This window comes from Panthera onca, chromosome D2 (assembly GCF_046562875.1).
Source record: "Panthera onca isolate mPanOnc1 chromosome D2, mPanOnc1 haplotype 2, whole genome shotgun sequence".
Taxonomy (NCBI): Eukaryota; Metazoa; Chordata; class Mammalia; order Carnivora; family Felidae; genus Panthera; species Panthera onca.
The window spans coordinates 7,859,715-7,881,340 of NC_138349.1; the positions used below are offsets into that span (position 1 = coordinate 7,859,715).

At 43.2% G+C, this 21,626-nt stretch overlaps 1 protein-coding gene across 2 annotated transcripts; it reads left to right on the top strand.

Moving 5' to 3' along the window:
• Positions 1 to 25: 25 nt before the first annotated feature.
• Positions 26 to 21,374, top strand: OAT (ornithine aminotransferase). 2 transcript variants are annotated; one of them, XM_060641256.3, is made up of 11 exons: positions 26 to 132; positions 6,860 to 6,945; positions 9,298 to 9,525; positions 11,922 to 12,146; positions 12,251 to 12,346; positions 15,649 to 15,776; positions 16,542 to 16,664; positions 17,305 to 17,433; positions 18,216 to 18,329; positions 19,062 to 19,206; positions 20,301 to 21,374. In XM_060641256.3, the coding sequence occupies exons 3-11, from the start codon at positions 9,327 to 9,329 to the stop codon at positions 20,459 to 20,461; spliced, it is 1,320 nt and encodes a 439-aa protein (XP_060497239.1). In that variant the 5' UTR covers positions 26 to 132; positions 6,860 to 6,945; positions 9,298 to 9,326; the 3' UTR covers positions 20,462 to 21,374. The 2 variants fall into 2 exon arrangements, with proteins under 2 accessions (XP_060497239.1, XP_060497238.1); XM_060641255.3 differs by lacking the exon at positions 6,860 to 6,945 and having other exon boundaries at positions 35 to 132.
• Positions 21,375 to 21,626: the final 252 nt, after the last annotated feature.

Below are 21,626 nucleotides of genomic sequence, written 5' to 3' on the forward strand. Positions count from 1 at the left end.
GCCAGCCAATGGGCGGCGAGGGCGTCCCGGGGGCGGGGCGGAAGCCGCGTCTTAAGCTCTGTGACGCGCCGCCGTTGCGCTGCCGCGCTGTCGACGCCGCCTGTCCCGTGCCGGGTTTGGAGGTGCTGCCAGGTATCCGCGCTGGCGCTCCGGGGCCGGGACTTGGGTCGAGACCTGGGCGCCCCACACGACGGCCGGCGAGGCGGCCGGCCTGCGAGGCTCCGGTCCGGGGTCCGGGGCCTGGGGTCTGGGGGTAACGGGCTCAGGGGACGCACTGGGCCTCGGCCGGCGGGCAGGCTCCGCCTCTGCGGCCGTTTTACGTGGCCGGCGGCGGGCACCGCGGGGCAGGGGAGCAGTGGGCCGGAGCGCAGCCTCGGCGGGCAGGGACGTGGCGCATCCCGGCCCCGAGCGGCGGGCGGGCGGGCGAGGGAGGGAAGGGAGGCAGGCGGCAGAGAGAGGCTGGGGATGTGGCACCTCCGCCTGCCAGAGCGGGCGGAGCCGGGCCGGCCCTCGGTCCTCCAGGCCAGCGGCCCCCGACCCCGCGCCGCGGACCCCCCACTCCCCGGGGTCTCTGCGCCTTGGCCGCGCACCTCCGGGTTTGCGAGAAAGAGGTGATGGGGCGCCGGCTCGTGGGGAACAGGCTCCGGACACCGCGGGTATCCTGGGTTCCCGAGGTCGACCAGAAGGGTGCCTTGTGGGTGCGGGGAAACTGCTCAGTAAACGGTGGCTTTTGTAATGGGGCGGGGGGCCCTGATCTGGAAAAGGGTTCGAATCCTTCCGGGCAGCGCCTGGGCCCTGCAGCCAACCTGCTTATCTCTCCCCTCCCCCAACGTCGTTTTCTTTCCAGCCTTTGTCTGAATAAAAAATTGCAGAAGTAGAGGCTTATCTGCAGTAACGTGCAGATTCATTGGGTGGTGTCAAGGGATTGGGGCCAACCGGGCTTTCGGCACGAAAACTTAATTCCTAGAGTTCCTTTGCCAGCAGAGCTGAGCATCAGTAAATTCTGGTTGAATTCAGTGGGGCACTTGTTCTCAAGAACCTTTGATCCTCGCTTTTTTTTTTTTTGTCATCGTAAACTCTTCTTGATTTCAGTTTTGTCCCTTTGATAAGGTGATCAATTAAGGGAGAAAAGGAGTGGGTTTGAAAGGAATTAGCTTTAAGAAATTACTGATCTTTGGGGCGCCTGGGTGTCTCAGTCGGTTAAGCGTCCGACTTCAGCTCGGGTCACGATCTCGCGGTCCGTGAGTTCGAGCCCCGCGTCGGGCTCTGGGCTGATGGCTCAGAGCCTGGAGCCTGCTTCCGATTCTGTGTCTCCCTCTCTCTCTGCCCCTCCCCCGTTCATGCTCTGTCTCTCTCTGTCTCAAAAATAAATTTAAAAAAAAAGTTAAGAAATTACTGATCTTTAATTTTCTCAATTCTAAATCTCTTCGGGTTTGTAAGAGTTTCTGTAGGTAAACTGGTTGTGTCAGTTTGAACCGGGAAGTGTCCCTTCTGTGATCCAAATTCTTTACGTCACCTATTTGAAAGAAACCATACGCTTCTTTCGTTAGAATATCCTGGTTTCATCTTCAGAGAATCTAGTTCCGGACTGTGAAAAAGATCCAAGTATGAAAGTAGAGTCTTTTTTATTTTTTTTGGAAGCATCTTTAAAAGTTTTAATTCCAGTGTAGTTAAGCTACAGTGTTCTGTTAATTTCAGGTGCACAATGTGGGTTCAGCAGCTGCATATATTATGCAGAGCTCATCGAGATAAACGTACTCTTTTTTTTTAAAAAATTTTTTTTTTTAACGTTTATTTATTTTTGAGACAGAGACAGAGCATGAATGGGGGAGGGTCAGAGAGAGGGAGACACAGAATCTGAAACAGGCTCCAGGCTCTGAGCTGTCAGCACAGAGCCCGACATGGAGCTCGAACTCACGGACCGTGAGATCATGACCTGAGCCGAAGTCGGCCGCTCAACCGACTGAGCCACCCAGGCGCCCCAAGATAAACGTACTCTTAATCCTGTTCTGAAAGTTAGAATCTTCTAATAAAAATAAGATTTAAATAAAACTTACTGTTTTGGGTTTACAGTTTTTCCTGGTGTTGAAGATCAGTTTTACATCCCCGCCCCCCCCAAGACGCATCATAACTTTAAAGTAAAACTTTGGGGGCGCCTGGGTGGCTCAGTCGGTTAAGCGTCCGACTTCGGCTCAGGTCACGATCTCACGGTCCGTGAGTTCGAGCCCCACGTTGGGCTCTGGGCTGACAGCTCAGAGCCTGGAGCCTGTTTCAGATTCTGTGTCTCCCTCTCTCTCTGCCCCTCCCCCGTTCATGCTCTGTCTCTCTCTGTCTCAAAAATAAATAAACGTTAAAAAAAAAATTAAAAAAAAATTAAAGTAAAACTTTGTAATAAAAATTCTTGAAAAGGCACTTTTGTCCCCTCACGCTGTCTTATTTTTATTTCCCCCTATACTCTGCCTTTGTTACATTCACTTGTGTGCGTATTTAAGCCCTTTACTGAGTTCTGGAGGACGCACTGACTCCTGTATTTTAATATTGAGAGGAAGGCACCAGGTTTGGGAGGTGTGTGGAGGGTGTGGTGTGGCTGAACCAGTCCTTTTTCAGTAGTAACGCCCAAGGTGTTTGCCAGTGACGCACTTGGGTTGAATTTTAGCCAGATTACGTACAAAAAAAAAAAAAAAAAACCCTCAAACTTTTGTTGGCAGAACTTTTAAAAAAGGACTGCATTTGTGAATGGTTACCTCAAGAAAAGTAAATATTTGACCAACATAGTAAAGCCAAATTTACTCCGCAAGTTTTTAGTGGCTTTTGATGAGCTTCCACTGGTTTTTCTTTCAGCATCATTAAAAACCCAAAGTGCACTGCTGACTTAACTCTTCAAAATGCAGCCTTTTATGGACATTCTGTTTTAGGTGTGTGCTGAGGTCGACAGGGTGGATTAGATGGAAAGGAGTAATGATAGCTTGGAGAAAGACTGGGAGTTATGGAGATGACTGAAAACACTCAATGTTAAAATTTTTGCTGTCAGTCGCAATGTGTTGTTTTCTCCAGCACCTGACTGTGGGCCTTGGTTAAACGCACGACAACAGCCCGGACTGGTCACAGTTATACACGTTGCTTTGACTCTTGAAGGCCATTAAATCTCATAAAGTGAACTTTTTTTTTTTTTTCTCATTTAAAGTTTTAATTTAAATTCCAGTTAACATACAGTGTAATGTAGTTTCAGGCATACAGTTACCCAGTGCTCCTCACAAGTGCCCTCAATCCCCATCACCCACTTAACCCATCTCCCCATCCACTCTGTTCACCATCAGTTTAACTCTCTATGGTTAAGAGTCTCTTTCTCGGTTTTCTCTTTTCCCCCCTATGGTCCTTTGTTTTGTTTGTTAAGTTCCACGAATGCGGGAAATCATGTGGTGGTGGTTGAAGTGATCTCTTGACGGAAAGATTATAGTTCCTCCTGGTGGTATCTTAGGGAATGCTGGCTTCCTCCGAGAGCTAGACTCGGCTCAGGGATGGACGATTTCATCTGCCCTCTGGATGGCCTTGCTCTCTCTGCTGCCTTGACTTCTTCAGGAGTCCTACCTGTATTTAGGAATGACCTCATTCATTTGACAAAGAATGCTAGCGGAGTGTCCAAACCTGGGCGGGATTCTGGGGACGCAAAGTGAGTTTTAAGACATGGTTACTGTTCGGGGCGCCTGGGTGGCTCAGTTGGTTGAGCGTCCGACTTCAGCTCAGGTCATGATCTCACAGTTCATGGGTTTGAGCCCTACACTGGGCTCGGAGCCTGCTTCGGGTTCTGTGTCTCCCTCTCTCTCTACCCCTCTCCCGCTCATGCTCTGTGTCTCTAAAAAATGAATAAATGAATAAAAAAAAAATAAAAAAAAAAAGACATGGTTACTGTTCTTTTAAGGAGCCTACTGGGATTGTACTAGGGGGCCAGGCATGAAGACGAGTGTCCTAAAGTGTTAGGACCTGGGACAAAAACATGCAAGATTCCTGGGAGTCTTCAGGGGGGGGGTCTTATGTTGTAAATTCTATGGGGGAGCGTGAAAAAAAGCTAATGGGTATAGTATTTATGCATACTACAGTTTTATACTGCAAAGTATGAAACTGCAGCTAATTTTTCTTGTCATCTGTGTTTCTAAATTTTTATCAATAGAAAAACAATTTTCTTGGAAGTTTAAAAAATTTTTTTTTCACATTTATTCATTTTTTGAGAGTAAGAGAGCATAAGCAGAGGGGCAGAGAGAGAAGGAGGCACAGAATCAGGAGCAGGGCTCCAGGGTCTGAGCTGTCAGCACAGAGCCTGACGTGGGGCTCGAACTCATGGACGAGATCATGACCTGAGCTGAAGTCAGACACTTAACCAACTGAACCACCCAGGCGACCCCCCCCCCCCCCCCGCCCCGGCTTTTTTGGGGAAATTTAAAAAAGAAATCATGGCAATGTTGATTTTTATATTGTAGAAATTGTCAAGTTCCATTTTTGGATTTAAGGGAGGAAGGGAACTGAGTGGCCATTTATGCCAGGTTTGGCAGTTTAACATTATGTCATTTAATCCTCAGTAATGACCTTGAGTGGTTTCAACCTCATTTTACAAATGGGGAAATCAAGCTCAAGATAATCCAAAGGTCCTTTGAAGAGGCTCAGCTAGAATTTAAATCCTGGTCTCTAGACTCTGGACTTTCTGCTCTCCTCTCCTGGTTTTCTAATCCTTTTTGGAAGAGGAAATTACTGATACAGTCTATTTTTGAGCCCATCTTAAGTCTGTTCTAAGGTTTCTTGGATAGTGCCAAGCATAGTAACTCGACCACAGAAGGTTCTTTAATAGAAATATGTTTACAGGATTCTGGTCACATCATCACACTTTCAACTGCAAGACTTTCTCCAGTTGAATATCCAGAGTTCATCTTTAAAAACCTTAAGGATGAGTATTAGCAATGTTTTGAATGTTACTGATTTGTCTGTGAGTCGTAGTTATTTTTTTAATTTTTTTAATTTATTTTTTTTAATAAGATTGTTTGAACTCTGCAGATAGATGGGTATTTTGTCCCATTTCTTTTGCAAAGTAGCTGAGTAAATAGTAGGAGACCATTGAATTTAGATAATTTCAAAGATTCCTTTCACTTGCAATACTGCATCAACCTTTTAATGAAGTTAAACAATTTTTTTAAAAGTTGTATTATTTTGAGAGAGCAGAGGAGGGACAGAGAGGGAGAGAGAGAGAGAGAGAGAGAGAGAGAATCCCAAGCAGGCTCTGCACCATCAGCACACCTGACATGGGGCTTGAGCTCATAAACTGGGAGATCATGACCTAAGCCTTAACCAACAGCCACCCAGGCGACCCTTAATGAACTTAAAACATGCCTTAAAATGAACTTAAAACAGGAGCCTGCCTGGCTCAGTTTGTAGAACATGCGACTCTTGATATCAGAGTTGTGAGTTCAAGCCCCATGTTGGGTGTAGAGCTAACTTAAAAAAAAATCATGCTAGTTAAGAGAGTTTTTAGTATTTTTTTTAAATACCTCACTTAGTTTAGTAGTGCCTCTTTGCCAGATTCTAGTCACAGAGCTGCAGACCTTGATAGCAAAATCATAGAGAATAGTTTTTATTTTAGTATTTGGCCCTCTTCCCTACGTACAAATGAACTTTTAGACCTAATTTTTGTAATCCAGGCTGCACTTCCTAGGGGAAATGAATGCTACCTTTCTTTTAACCACAATCCATTTTTTTCAGAGCTTCTCAAACCTTTATTTTCCCCTTAGTTTTGTCTGTTGCCTAAACCTTTCTAATGTGACAGCTTAGGCAGGAACTCAGCTTCATTTTTAATAATTTTCTTTTTCTTTTTTTTTTTAAGTTTATTTTTATTTATTCTGAGAGAGAGCAAGCAGGTGAGGGACAGAGAGAGGGAGACAGAGAATCCCAAGCAGGCTCCGTGCTGTCAGCGCAGAGCCCAGTGCAGGGCTCGAATTCACGAACTGAGATCATGACCTCATGATCATGTGAGATCATGACCTCAGTGAACTTTTTTGTGCCTTTTTCAGGTAGTTTTTCCTTATATATGATCTTGAATGTTTTGTATATCTGTTTTTCTTCACTTAAACATCCTGAAACATCCCTCCATGTCATACACTATAATTATTTTATTGATTTATTGATTTTGTTTATTTTTGAGAGAGAGGGGGACAGAGGGTCCCAAGCGGGCTCTGCGTTGACAGCGGAGAGCCTGATGGGGGCCTTGAACTCACAAACTGTGACATCATGACCCGGGTCGAAGTCAGACTCCTAACTGACTGAGCCACCCAGGTGCCCCTCACTATAATTATTTTAAATGACGGCACGTTGTTATGTATGTGATTATGTTGATCCAGTCTCAAATTATTGACCATCTTTTATCCACGAATGTAGCATCTTATGAGTGAAATTACTGGTCTAAGAGGACAGACCCTTCCAAGGCTATGATTGTGGCTATAATTCTTTTCAGGTGGTGTTTCATTTAAGTATTACCATGGAACGCCGTGTTTTATTGCTGATTTGATCAAGTCAAAAATTGTGTTTTTTAGTGGTCAAATAGAACATTATTTCTCACTGAGTAGAGCATAAAGAGGCCAAGAAATAAAGTGGAGGGGGAGGAGGAGGAGGTTTTAAACTGCACAGTAGTATTTTGAAGAAGTTCTATCTCGTTTGCATCGCTAGACCTTGCATTTTTGTGAACTGCTATCTCCGGTCCGCTAGTTCCTATATAACTTTGTTATTGATACATGCCTCTCTCAGATAAAACCTGGTGAAAGCTAGGGAGCTTCTCCTTAGGAAAATGCACTTATGCATACAATTCTGCATTTTATTTCAGGAGTTCTCGGATCCTCTGAGACCGTCGTTGGATCTCAGATCACAAATCCGCATTCTAATTTGAACTGTGGGAAGAAAGGATAGTCGGTGAGTCCTGGCGTGCCGGATTTTGTTTAGTAATTGCAAATTCCTGAGCGTACAGGATTTACCAGGTCGTGCCAAGCTGAAAGGGAAGCCACGCTCCAAGTGTTAAAATTTTTGTTAATCTGGCAGTTCAAGTGGAGTTCTGCGAGATTGTGTGATTTGACTTGTCATTCATGGAACTCTGTCTAAACATGAGTTAACTAGTCTTATAGACATACTAAGTATTCTTAGTATTTGGCAACTTTCTACTAGTCTTGAAATTATCTCTCTCTCTCTCTTTTTAAGATGTTTATTACTTTTGAGAAAGGGAGTAAGAGGGTACAAGCAGGAGAGGGAGAATCCCAAGCAGGCTCTACACTGTCCTGCAAAGTCTATTGCAGGGCTGGATCCCACGAACCATGAGATCATGACCTGAGCCCAAATCAAGACTGAGACGCTTAACTGACTGAGCCACCCAGGTGCCCCAGTCTTGAAATTATCTTTAACCCCCTGCCCAGACATAATTGCTATGCATTTTCTCCACGTTCCTTTTTCTTCCAAGCTTCTTCCATACCTCAGTCTCTGCTTCATGGTTTATGGTGACTATTAACGGTCCAGGTGGATACAGAGCCCTAAGGGAAGCTCTGTGGCGGGGCTGGCTTTAGGGCTGGTGGGGACAGATGAGGGGGCAGCCGCGACTCTGAAATCTATACATAGGTTGTGAGGAAATGTCAATTTGCTCAGTGATGTTTACATTTTGTTACTAAAACTCTTAGCTCCTTGTGGTTTGTTCTCTAGTTCCTGATTACCTTTTTCTCCTTTCAATACTTGCTTTTGTAGGGCAGGTTTTTGGGGATAAGTTTTATAGAAACACCCATCCTGGCAGAGTAGACTTTCTTTTCGGAATTGCCAGTTTTCATCTGTGTGTGTGTGTGTGTGTGTGTGTGTGTGTGTGTAAATAAATGTATATGATGTGTATTTTATATAATTTATAAAGTATGTAATATAGAACATGTAATATATGTTTTGATCAGTTCATCTTAATGTTAAAGCTATTCAAATGTTAGTATAAATTACCAGATGATTTTTTTTCCTGGTCTTTTTGCCTTTAACCTTTGTTTACGATACTTTTGTCCTTTGGAAACTGTAGATATTTGTGGCTCAGTAACAGATTTTATATTTTGTAGTTTCTGTCTTTGGTGTTATACTTAAAACACCCTTCCTTTCCCCCAATGAATCACTTTTTCCTCTCTACACCTTTTTTCCTTTTGGATGGTCCCTATTATCTTTGTAGAAACCAAATTCTTTCTCAGTGTCTTCACTCCTTACATACAAGGACGGAGTCGGTACGCGAGGTATTTCTCAGTCCTTCCGTCACCTCCCCATGACAGGATGACTCCTGGGCAGGCTGCTTGCTTGTCTGATGTCTCCTTACTGGGGGTCTGTGTCCATCTGAAAGGATCCTGTCCCCACAGCAGTGCCTTTTTTAAAAACAGTTAAAAAAATTGTTTTTAATGTTTATTTTTGAGAGAGAGGGACAGAGCTCAAGCGGGGGGGGGGGGGGGGGGGCAGAGAGAGAGGGAGACACGGAATCTGAAGCGGGCTCCAGGCTCCAGGCTCCGAGCTGTCAGCACAGAGTCTGAAGCGGGGCTCGAACTCCCAAACCTTGAGATCATGACCGGAGCCGAAGTCTGACATTTAACCGATGCAGCCACCCAGGCGCCCCGCAGCAGGTGCCTTTATAATTGTGGCTAAGTCCACAAGACCCGGTCCCATCTCTTTAGCCCCTGTGCTGTGCAGCCTTGCCTGAGGCCCCCAGAGTGAGTTCCTTGTCCTTGATGTACCCTCAGCACTGATGACTTAAAAAAAGTATGTGTGTTTATGAAAAAACTCTCAAGTGGCACAGAAGAGGGTCAGTAAAAGCCTCTGACCTCCCATTCATAGTTTTTTCGATTTTCTTAGTGTTCTCGCAGAGTCCTTGCGCGTAGTACTTTGTGCGCGTCCCGCTGTAGCGCTTGTCAGGTTTTACTCTAAATGGGTTTTAAATTGCGATTTAAAAAAAAAAATGTTTATTTTTGAGAGAAAGCGTGTGAGGAGGGGAGGGGCAGAGATAGAGGGGGGCGCGGGATCTGAGGCAGGCTCAGTGCTGCCGGCAGAGACCCCGATGTGGGGGCTCGAACCCACGAACCGTGAGATAGATCCTGGCCTGAACTGAAATCGGGAGGGGCCGCTCAACCGCCTGAGCCCCCCAGGCGCCCCTCGCCCGCTGTCTTGATGCTTCGGTGGACTGTGGCAAACGCTCCGTGTGGGATGAGCCTGCCCACGTGGACTCTGGGAAGATTCTTATTCTTACTGCCTTCTCTTCTCCTTGGACAGGTGGGTGGTATTCCTCCCTGAAAGGCGCGATGTTTTCCAAACTAGCTCATTTGCGGACGCTTCCTGTGCTTCGTCGCGGAGTTCACTCCTCAGTGGCTTCTGCTACGTCTGTTGCGACTAAAAAGACAATCCAGGGCCCTCCATCTTCTGATTACATTTTTGAGCGAGAATCTAAATATGGTGCACACAACTACCATCCTTTACCTGTAGCCCTGGAGAGAGGAAAAGGTACATTTTGAATTAATCCCCCCCCCACCCCCCTCCCCCCCCCCGTCCCTTTTGCTTGAAACCTTTTGTAAAAATTGCTTGTAAATTTTCTCAGTGTACATTTTCCCAGATGCACTTAATTTCTATATTACAGGTCTAGTTAATTCAACATTTATTGAGTGCTTGCTGTATTAGGTATGGAGGGGAATACAAGATGCACTTCATTATTCAGTCTTTGTCACGATGGACCTTGCCAGGAGGGACTGTAACAGACATAAGCAAAGTACTCGGCCATTGCTATTGTTTTTGTCCTTTAACTTTTAATTGGGCATAACCTTCGGCTTAAAAGTTGCAGCCGTAGTGCAAAGAATCTTCAGCCAGATTTCTCGGTGCTAACATTTTACCACCTTTGCTCTATCTTCTCTTTCTCTTCACACACAACTGCGTTTCTTTCCTGAACTGAGAGGAAGTTGCAGACACGTGATGCCTCTTGATACGTAAATACTTTGTGTGTCTCTCCTGAACTACAGAACTTTCTCTTACATAACAATAGTGTAACTATCAAGACTGGGAAGTGAACACTGAAACAACCCCATTTTCTCATCTACAGACCTGATTCAGATTTCGTTTGTTGTCCGGTAGGCAAAGGAAAATCTCCAGTCATGGGTTATATTCAGTTTTCAGGTCCGTTTAGTTTTCCTTAATCCAGAACGGTCTCAGTCTTCGTCCTCTTGACCTTGGTATTCTTGAAGAGTACGGGCCAATAGTGTTGTAGAACGAACCTCAGTTTGGAGTTGGCTGGTAAGGTAGGGTCTGCCAGCCTCCCTCACTGCAAAGTTAATATTTTTCCCTTTTAAATATCTTGTGAGGACATGACTTGAGACTCTGCAAAGTTTCACTCACACTTTTGGCATCCGCTAATTATTCTCTGCCTCAATAAATGATTACTGATAGTTGCCAAATGGTGATTTAATCCACATTTTGAAATAACAGCCCTAACCTAATAAAACCAAAATTTATTACTTAGGTTTGGGCCAGAAGATGATGTATGAATATTAAACATTTTTATCATTCGCTGTATTTTATTTGGGACCAGCACTGTGATCTAGATTTTGAGCAAAATCTAGATTACAAATTTGGAAACAGTTTGGTTTATAAAAATATTCTTGGAGTAGCAGATTGTGGATTCTGGAATCTGAGTGCCTGGGGTCAAGTCCTGGTTCCATGTGTGCAGCTTGGGCTAGTTCCATATCGAAGTGTCTCTTTCCATATGTTTGTACTGTAGCGTGGTAACACTCTCATGGGGTGGTTTTTTTTTTTTTAAATAGGTTCTTTCTTTCTTTCTTTCTTTCTTTCTTTCTTTCTCTAATGAGAATGTACAAAGACGACTAACACAGTACATTGAATACATGGTAAAAGTTAGCTGGTAAGCCACCTGATATGTTTTAATATCTATAGTCAAGCTAAAAAAATTTTTTACAAAATGTACATAACTTAAAATTTATCATTTTATTTATTTATTTGTTTGTTTAGTGTTTATTTTAGAGAGAGAGAGAGAGGGAGAGAATGAGTCGGGGAGGGGCAGAGAGAGAGAGAGAGAGGGAGACACAGAATCTGAAGCAGGCTTCAGGCTCTGAGCTGTCAGCACAGAGCCCGACGAGGGGCTTGAACTCAAGAACCGTGAGATCACAACCTGAACTGAAGTCGTATGCTTCACTGACTGAGCCACCCAGGTGCCCCTGAGATATTTTAGTTTTTTTTTTTTTTTTTAAAGTTTATCTGTTTTGGGAGAGAGCATGAGTGGGGGAGAGGCAGAGAGAGAATCTCCAGCAGGCTCTGCATTGTCAGTGCAGAGCCTGATGTGGGGCTTGAAACCACAAACCACGAGATCATGACCTGAGCCGAAATCAAGAGTTGGACGCTTAACCGACTGAGCCACCTAGGCGCCCCTTGTATATCTTTTCTCGAGAGATGTCTATTCACGTTCTTTGCCCATTTTTGAATTGGGTTGTCAGATACTAGATCCTTCTCAGTTAGATGTATGATTTGAAAATCTATATTCCCATTCTTTTGGTGGTTACAGTCAACTAATCATGATTTTTAGGTCACGTATAACTTCTGCCTTTAAATTCCAAACCCCAGTTTTCTAGGATTAAAGATTTCGCTCTACAGTTTATAGACCGTTTCGTGTTAATGGTGTTCCTGTTAAATGTGTAGTTTCAAGTTGGACAGATAAAATGTAATTCCTTGTAAACCAGATTATTTATAACCAACCTTACTATGATGAGCTAAACCCTGCTTTAACAACCATTCTGAATTAAGTAGAGGTTCATGTATTCAGAAGGCTTGCCAGCGATCTTAATCTTTGAACTTCCTGTAACTTAGTGGTTTTCTAAAATAACTTTTTATGTATTTAGGTATTTACGTATGGGATGTAGAAGGCAGAAAATATTTTGACTTCCTGAGTGCTTACAGTGCTGTCAACCAAGGGCATTGCCATCCAAAGATTGTGAATGCCCTGAAAAGTCAAGCAGACAAACTGACCTTAACATCTAGGGCTTTCTATAATAACGTACTTGGTGAATATGAAGAGTATGTTACGAAACTTTTCAACTACCACAAAGTTCTTCCTATGAATACAGGTAAAATATTTTTTTTTCATTAAATATCTGAGGATATGATCTTACTACTTTTTTGATAATTTAAGATACATTTTTTTAAACTGAAAATTTTTCTTCCTTGATAGGAGTGGAGGCTGGAGAGACTGCTTGCAAACTTGCTCGTAGATGGGGCTATACTGTTAAGGGTATTCCAAAATACAAGGCAAAGGTGGTTTTTGCAGGTATGTGATTTTCAGCATTAACCTCTGTGATGTCAACATACGATGCTATTACTGTTTTAATTTACTGATAGAATATTTGTCGTGTGTTTGCCTCATCCATGATATACTATCTGCTGAATGTTTCATAAAAATTGAGAGTTTTTTTTCTTTTGGGATTATTTCCAAGTATTTCCACATAAATGGGATTTTTCTCTGCTAATTAACTTCCTACTCCTCACTCCCTAATATGAATGACTATATGATTTATTTCTCCTCTGCTTATCTGAATATTTTCTTTTTCTTCTTTTAATTTTTTTTTTTTTTTTTTTTTTTGAGAGAGAGAGAGAGAGAGAGAGCGCGTGTTGGGGAGGAGCACAGAGAGAGGGAAACACAGAATCCAAAGCAGGCTCTAGGCTCTGAGCACAGAGCCTGACACAGGGCTCAGACCCACAAACCGTGAGATCGTGACCTGGGCCAAAGTCAGATGCTTAACCAACTGAGCCTCCCAGGTGCCCCATGCTTATCTGATCTTTTCATAGCAGTTTTCTCATTAATTAGATGGTCTTACTGGTAGGGCATTTTTGTTGGGTTGTTGAGTTTGGGTTACCTCAGAGAGGAGCCATATCCTAGGTGTGGCACGAAGTCCGAATCTTAGTATTTGATGTATTGTTGTATCATGTTCTCAGAAGCTGGTGGAAGAGAGGACTGGAGTTGCCTTGGCTATATTTCTGGGAATGGTTGAGAGGAATGGCTTGAATACTGAATACCAATTCAGATGATGTAATCTGACCCTCCTCTTCTCCAACCCCCACCTTGTATTGGCATCTTATTTGTTTATTTAGATTTTACTTCTATTTTTGGACGTACAAAAAGGTACATGTAATTAATGTATACAACTTGATGAGCTTGGAGACAGGTGTATGCCCATGAGACCGTCACCCACGATCTATGCTGTTAACCTTTCCATTACCTCCAAAAGTTTCCTTTTGCCTGCTTATGTGTTGTTGTTGTTAATGTTTATTTTATTTTTGAGAGAGACAGAGTGTGAGCGGGGGAGGGGCAGAGAGAGAGGGAGACACAGAATCCGAAGCAGGTTCCAGCCTCTGAGCTGTCAGCACAGAGCACGACATGGGGCTCGAACTCAGGAACTGAGAGATCACGACCTGAACTGAAGTCAGACGCTTAACAGACTGAGCCACCCAGGTGCCCCTGCCTACTTTTTATTATTACTAGTTTTACTTTTTGCTCATTTTTTTAATTGAAGTATAATTAATATACAGTGTTATAGTAGTTACATTAGCATAATAGAATGATTCAACAATTCTATACGTTATTCAGTGCTCACCACAATAAGTGTACTCTTGATCCCCTTTATCTATTTCACCTATCCCCCCACCCACCTCCTCTCTAGTAACCACTGGTTTGTCCTCTGTAGGATTGTTTTTAAGGGTTTGATTTTAATTTTTAAAAACATAAAGTGTGGATAAATTTGTCATTGCACATGGTCAAAGTTCATTCTATGGTAGTTGAAATGGTTAAATATTCTGATGGGCAGGTGTAGTTAGTATTTAGGGGTGACATTACTATTTCCAAAGAAGAAAAACTCTTTGCTCAGCTCTGTGACTTGCCATTTGGAAATCTTGTGCCTTAGTTGTAGGGCAGCATAACTGTTCTTGCAAACAACAATGGCATTCCTGGTGATTTTCATTCTTAACAGACTGTATCAGTCTCTATCATATTAGCAAAAAGTACAAAGGTGTTTTCACCTGAGCACTGAAAGCAACTGGTGAGTCAGTGGGGGTAGAGAGACAAAGAAGACCGTCCCTAACTGGAAATCCCTTGCACCTGCAGAGTGAGTCACAGAGGAGACTCCTGAGGTTGAGTGGAGGAGAGCAGATAGGCTCCTGGTCTGACTAGTGCCTTTTCTACCCCCCCCCCCCAACACTATTTATTTGTTTGAGAGAGAGAGAGAGAGAGAGAGAGAGAGAGACAGACAAAGTGCAAGCAGGGGAGGGGCAGAGAGAGAGGGAGACAGAATCCGAAGCAGCCTCCAGGCTCTGAGCTGTCAGCACAGAGCCCGATGCAGGGCTCGCTCGTGAACTGCGAGATCGTGACCTGAGCCAAAGTCGGCCACCCAACCGACTGAGCCACCCAGGTGCCCCTGGTGCCTTTTCTCTTCAACAAGCTTGGTCAGTCTGTGTGCCATTGGTGGTGGACAAGTAGAGTGGGGGTCACTTGTAGGTGAGAGAGCCTTTGCAGGAGTCGTGTTTAGAGATGCTGAATACAGTAGTTCAGTACTGGGTTAAATTGAGTTGGTGCTGACACAGGTGGCAGAAAGATATTAAAACAAAACAAAAACGGGGGTGTCTGGGTGGTTCAGTCAATTGAGCATCCGACTTTGACTCAGGTCATGATCTCTCGGTTCGTGAGTTCGAATCAGCTTTGGATCCTCTGTCCCTGCCATGTCTCTGCCCCTTCCCCGCTTACTCAGACTCTTTCTCAAAAATAAATAAAACATTAAAAAAAAGAACCCCCAAACCTCGCTGTCATTCTACATTGTTTCTTTCCTAGCTTGAATTTAACCCAGTTTAAATTATCTCATGCATTTGCTTTACTCTGGTTCAGGTTATGCTGTTTCTTCCCTCCTGGCATTTGTGTAAGCTCCTTGAGGGCAGGAAGCTTGCCAGTCATGGTGACCACTCTATCATGGTGAACAGTGCCTGACCTATATGGTAGGGCCTCAGATTTATTAATGAAACAAATTAATGGGTAAAAAGATGTTCCTGAACAAAGGCTGACGTTAGTCATTTAGCACATAAAAGATTCTAATACCAAGGAAGGCAAAATTGAAAGTGTTTAGATTGCCTGAAGATGTTTTCTGCAAATGAAATTTAAAATTCATTCTGGAGTATTGGGTGTTTAACAGGGATGTACTAATTCTCCATAGGGGATATTTTTTTTCTCCTATCACTAGCATAAATGCACTGAGTCTAGAAAAACACGTATTGAATGCCTCAGTGGTTAGGGTTTGGGATTCTTGGAAGAAAAGACAAGTGTTTATCCTTGGGGTCTATACATTGCAGTCTGGAGATGAGTAGAGGAGTGCCTGAAGTAGCAATTGCAAGGCCAGACCTGGGTGGTCATGTGCATGTGAACCGTGGTGTTTAATATCAGGTTTATTTTAACAAAGGAAAGCTCACTGGAGGCTCTCTAAAGCAAACACTCATTTTTTTTAACAAATCAAACTTCTTAAGGCATTTTGGGGGGAAGTGCTTATTAAACTTGGGCGTTTGAAATCTTCTCTATTTATTTCTCCTTTTCAGCTGGAAACTTTTGGGGCAGAACACTGTCTGCTATCTCCAGTTCCACAGACCCAACCAGTTACGAAGGTTTTGGACCATTTATGCCAGGGTTTGAAATCATTCCGTATAATGATCTGCCTGCTCTTGAGGTACTTCCCTAGCATCATAGTGCTTTAGCGCAAGACTAAGTAGAAATTACAGTTGTTGGATGTATGAATCAAAATAGGTATCTGACTGCAGTGAACATCTAACTTAAGTTGAGCCCGGGTTGCAGACCTGTCTCTGTAATGGTCAGTTAGTTTCCAGCATGGGGAAGTTGGGTGCCATGGTCTAATCCTGAGAACCAGCTAACTGCTGTTTGTATCCTGCATGAGTAACTTGGGTAGTATGTGTTTAATTACTTCATTAGGTAAGATGACTCAGTTTTCAGCTAGCTGCTTCAAATTATGAGTGGAGGGACGCCTGGCTGGCTTAGTGGCTGGAGCATGCCACTCTTGACCTTGGGGTTGTGAGTTTGAGCCCCACGTTGGGTGTATAGATTACTTGAAATAAAGAAAAAAAAAATAAAATTATTGAGTAGATGACTTGTAAAATAAAAAGATTCACTGAGATATTTGAAACTAATATCTTTAATCTTTAAAACTAATTCACTGAAATTACTATAAAAACTAATGTCTTCGTTTTATACAGTTAAAACTAATATCAGAAAATATAAGGTAGAGTAGCTTAAAGCTGAAGTATTTAGAGCTTTTGGCAATTGAACGTCAGAAATGTGAATACTTTGAAGTCAGAATATAAGTTAGTGTAAAACTTTAATTTGCATACTTAACGTAAAAATATATGCAGCCTGTGTTTTCAGATTTCCAAATAGGCTAAAAAGGAAGTTACTAAAGTGTATTCGTATTTTTTCATAGCGTGTTCTTCAGGATCCAAACGTTGCCGCGTTCATGGTAGAACCAATTCAGGGTGAGGCGGGCGTCGTGGTTCCCGATCCCGGCTACATGATGGGCGTGCGAGAGCTCTGCACCCGCCACCAGGTTGTGTATCCTGCACCTGCCTGCCTGGCTCAGGGCTGGGCCCGTAGGGGAGAAGTAAAGGTGGCATCCCCTTTCCACTAGGGGGAGACCTCATTCTGAAGCCCTCTAGTACGCCCTATCAGCGGCCTGCCCAGAAGCTGACTTTTTACTGGTTCTGGCCACTGGCCAACCCGGGGCCCAGGCAGAGCCGCAGACTTCCTGGCCCCAACTGTGGTTCCTTCCCTCCACGCTAGCAGCCTGTGCTCGTCCCCGGACCCTTGGTTGTGTCCCTCTCCTCCGCTTCCCACCACGCTAGTACGGATTTAAGAAGGAAATATTTAATTAATAAGTGTTTGGAATAAGCAAGTGAATCTATTTTTTCCCAGAGGGTAGTTCTGTCCCCCTCTCCCCCAAAGTGCTCACTTTCTACTGTGCGGAACAGCAGAATAGGCCCTCGGGGAGAGTGGCCTGACACAGGAGATGATTGCCTATCTACAGGATGTTCACAGGATGGTGTTGAAATTATGTCGGTAATTAAAAAGATGTTCACGTATCCGAGGGAATGTCTGAATGACAGATTTGTGTGGGGAAAGGTAGGAGGTCACTATCTTCCCTATGGAAACAAAACTGATAATTAATGTATTATGTTGTTTTCCACTAGGTTCTGTTTATTGCTGATGAAATACAGACAGGATTGGCCAGAACTGGTAGGTGGCTGGCTGTCGATCATGACAATGTCAGACCCGATGTAGTCCTTCTTGGAAAGGCACTTTCCGGCGGCTTATACCCTGTAAGTTGTATGCTCAGCCCCTTGTTCTGTTCCCTACTCTCATGAAATCTGCCCTGAAGATATTTTTACGTCAGCTGGTGGTGACAATAATGCCTTTCCCTTGGTTTGTTACACTCCCGGTGCTCTAGGTCACCTGGCACACGCATAGAAACATTTCCGAGGCCACAGGGTTGACCCACTTAGTTAAGTTCCACTGCAGAATTGAGTGTGCCTCGCAATTTGCTACGGTCTTTCTTTTGGGTAGAAACATTTTACCCCAAAAGTACTCCTGGAGACCCCTGGGGTTTTTTTCCATTGTTCAGAAATCTAGCGTTACCAATTGTGTAAAACCGTGACTGGTTAATGTAGAGGTTGGAAAAAATGAAGGTTTGGTTGTAGTTTTGTCCTTGGGTTTGCCGTTCAGAGCCGGTAACTGGTCCTGGTTTAAAGGTAAAGGGCTTTGAACACAGTGCAGCACATTGTTTTTTAAGCAGTTAAACCAAGCCTTTTACCTTGAAAGTGGAAAGAATTCTAAAATGCATTGTTGCAGAAACCGCTTTCCTCTTGGTTCCCAAATGCTCTGGTTCTGTGCCCTCGAAGTGCCCTGACGTGCTTACACTGTGTTTCGGGTATTGCCAGTTTGTCACCGGTAGTTACGAGGAAAGAAGTGTAACTCTTGTTTGGGGAAGCATTCTGTCCAATTTCGTATGCGCTTCATAAACACTTGTGTTCCTGCTCTGCTGCGAACAGGAATGGTTAGTCTGAGAAATGATTTGGTTGGTACCGAATTCTCTCTCTCTCAGGTGTCGGCGGTGTTGTGTGACGATGAGGTGATGCTGACCATTAAACCGGGGGAGCACGGGTCAACCTACGGTGGCAATCCACTAGGCTGTCGCGTGGCCATCGCGGCCCTGGAGGTGAGGGCTGATCCAGCCGTGTGGTATCCATTTGTGGAGGTCGTGTTGGAGTGGCCTGTTGGTGTAATGAGACATACACAAGATGGCCGAGTATTATAGAACATGGGGTGCAGAGGAAGGATTTTAGGGGCAAGGCGCTCGGTAATTTAACCTTGGTCTAGTAGATGAGGATACTCTGGGGGTTTCTGAGTTGCAGTCACCTGGGGCTTTGGGCCCATAGGCCCTGGGTGGCTCACAGAGCTCTCACCCTACGACCAGCCCTGGCCTGCAAGGCATTGATTGATTGATTGATTGTAGATTTGAACACTTTTACACTTCTTCCTTAGGTGCCTACTACAGGTGTAAAATTATGTGATCTCTAAGGATGTACTTTTAAGGGAAAAAACAAAAGGAAACTATTGTAGTTTAAAAATTAAAGTTAACTTAGTCAATTGACTTATTCAACTAATAAGAAAAGATATCAGTCAGTTGCATTAAACAAATTTTAATTCTTATTATTTTGCCATAAAATCAGATGGATGGATTCGTGACTAAAGCAAGGCTCTATCTGAGCTTGTAAATGTTTAATTAGATATTAAGCCAGTGTAGGCTTTGGAAAACAGAAATGAAAGTTAAGTTACTCTAGTCTTTATCTGACGATGCTCTTCCTTTGCTTATAGTCCATGTTCTCTACTAAAGAACAACATAAAACAGGGTAGTCTTAGCATTTGTGTAATTCCTCTTTAAACACAGGTTTTGGAAGAAGAAAACCTTGCTGAGAATGCAGAAAAAATGGGTATCATCCTGAGGAATGAGCTCATGAAGCTGCCGTCTGATATTGTAACTGCTGTCAGGGGAAAAGGATTATTAAATGCTATCGTTATTCGAGAAACCAAAGGTACGGACACAAACGTTTTACTCAAGATGTTATTTTCATGGGAAGAAAGAAAACACATATTTTGTCTGGTTGTTGGGTTCCCCTGTTTGAAATTGTTGACTAGGTCTGTTAGACAGAGTATCACCTGATTTATATTAGTGGTCTTTGGAAATGGAGCCCTTTCCTACAGGAAGGATTTAACTACTTTGACCTATTTTTGTTCTGTTATGTCATTTGTTATTCTGCCTTAGGTTAGGTCCCAATACTTGTAGATTTCCAGTTACTTTCTGTTAGTCTGTACCCAGCACTTTCCTGGAGGGTTTCCTCTTCGCTATCCACCCCCTTCCCCACACTCCTTTGGGCTTCAGGAAAGGTAGCAGGAGCAGCAGTAATAACCTTGATGATGACGGTGATCACTTAACTGAGTGTGTGCTGCTGTTTCATTTGTAATAGCCCTCAAAAGCTCCTTGCCGGATTTTCCTGTGCTCACCCTTCCTTTTAAAGCAGCGATTCCAGCTGTGGCAACACTTTAGAATCACCTGAGGAACTTTTTAAAGAGTTAATTCAAACTTGTCTCACCCTGGAGATTCTGATTTGACGGGTCTGGGGTGGTGCCCAGGCGTTGGCAACGCCTTTTTCCACGATTCTGATGTGCAGCCGGGGTTGAGCATCGTGCCGTAACAGGGTGAGAGTCTCCTTCCACGAGCTCAGGAAGCAGATCCGGTTTAGGAACGTGTCGTGTTCACTGGGATTGGGGTATTGGTCATTCTATGCCAGTTTCCTTCTGCATCCTACCCAAATTCTTTTTGCATTGGTTCCTCATAATTAATACAACAGCCTTTAGCACATAATTTTGCTTGGTCTTTTTCATTTTTGAAAAACCAACAAAAACTGTATGTCTAATCATACTCTTCAAACCTAGTTATGCACTTGCTGAAAAATAACTTCATCTTTAAGGATAAGGGCAAAGCAAGTTTGCACCACCAACCGTCTTTCGTTAGTAGGCCCTGGGTGTTGTATCCTGCCAGGCGAAGTGTTAACCATCCATCCGTCCTGCAAGGGAGTGTTACACATTTGTCTTTGATCAGCATGCATGTTGGGCCATTTTTCTTTAGATTGTGATGCTTGGAAGGTGTGTCTGCGACTTCGAGATAATGGACTTCTGGCCAAGCCAACCCACGGCGACATCATCAGGTTTGCACCCCCGCTTGTGATCAAGGAGGATGAAATTCAGGAGTCCGTGGAAATCATTAACAAGACCATCCTGTCTTTCTGAGGGTGGTGACTGTTTCCAGTGCTGCCCGGAGCCAGCTAGAGACGGCGGTTCCTGTAAGTCCCGTAGCTTTCCTGTGCTTCGCGTGGGCACGGTCCACTCCCCAGTGTCCAAGGACTTTTTTTTTAAATACACTTTGTTTTTTTCAGTTCATGCATAATAGAATGACATTTATAAACACGCAGTTTGCTATGTAACATGACTAAGAGAATGTAATGGCATCTATATTCGATTCAGTTTCTCTGTGTGTGTGCTTTCTAAGATGAAACACATCTACTTGTATATAGAGAGCCTTTTAATCAAGCCCTTCGGTATAATTTATATGTTTTTATAATTTCTTTACTGACACAAATGTTTTGTATTTGAAAAAGTTATATGGGGTGTTACGTGGAAGACTTGCTTAACCTTAAAAAGTTAAATTATAATCATTAAGTTTTAGGAAGCCTTGGTGGTTAAGCTTATATAAAATACTGGATTTAAGGAAACTTCATATTGGCCAACATCAAGATGTACCCTGTGAATGTCATTTCTAACTAAGAATTCATGTTTAACATTCCCAAATTATGTTTTAAGTGATACGATTTGTAAAAAAAAAAAAAAAAAAAAAAAAAAAAGATTTATTTTCGGTTTTTCTTCAGCTTTAAAGTAAAGCTTATATTTAAAGTGTCTGTAGCGTGATCAGTGTGCTGATCCTGATTACCCAACGCTTTTAAGCTCCTTGAGAATGTTCTTCCCTTGCTTTATTTTGTGTATTTTCTAAGAACATTTCAGCTTCTTTGGTGATATCTAGAAACAGAAATTATGAAAAGAAAGTCTTTTGTTATACTCCCTTTTACTCTCTCAAAATGATTGTTTTTCCTGTGCTCATGTGCTGGTATTTACTATTTTTATTAAAGGATCCTTATTAAGCATGGTATTATGGAACTTTTTTTTCCTTTTTTCTTTTTTTTCCCCCCTCGAATATAGTATTTTGGATACTTTCTATGTCTGTAATTACAAGTTTATTTCATTCTGTGACGACTCATGTGGATATATTATAATCTCATATTGGGGAACATTCGGATGGTTCACAATTTTTCACTCCTTAAACAAAGCTCGTTGCGATTGCTTTATGTTTATACAGTTGGTGTTTTTGTAGTAGGTCTCTTGAGGTGGATTGCTGGGTCAA

Excerpts from the sequence above, each read along its gene's own strand:
- OAT (XM_060641256.3), top strand. The coding sequence starts at position 9,327 with ATGTTTTCCAAACTAGCTCATTTGCGGACGCTTCCTGTGCTTCGTCGC. Across the intron at positions 12,147-12,250 it reads AGTTCTTCCTATGAATACAG|GAGTGGAGGCTGGAGAGACT; the intron begins GTAAAATATTTT and ends CTTCCTTGATAG. Across the intron at positions 12,347-15,648 it reads GGCAAAGGTGGTTTTTGCAG|CTGGAAACTTTTGGGGCAGA; the intron begins GTATGTGATTTT and ends TCTCCTTTTCAG.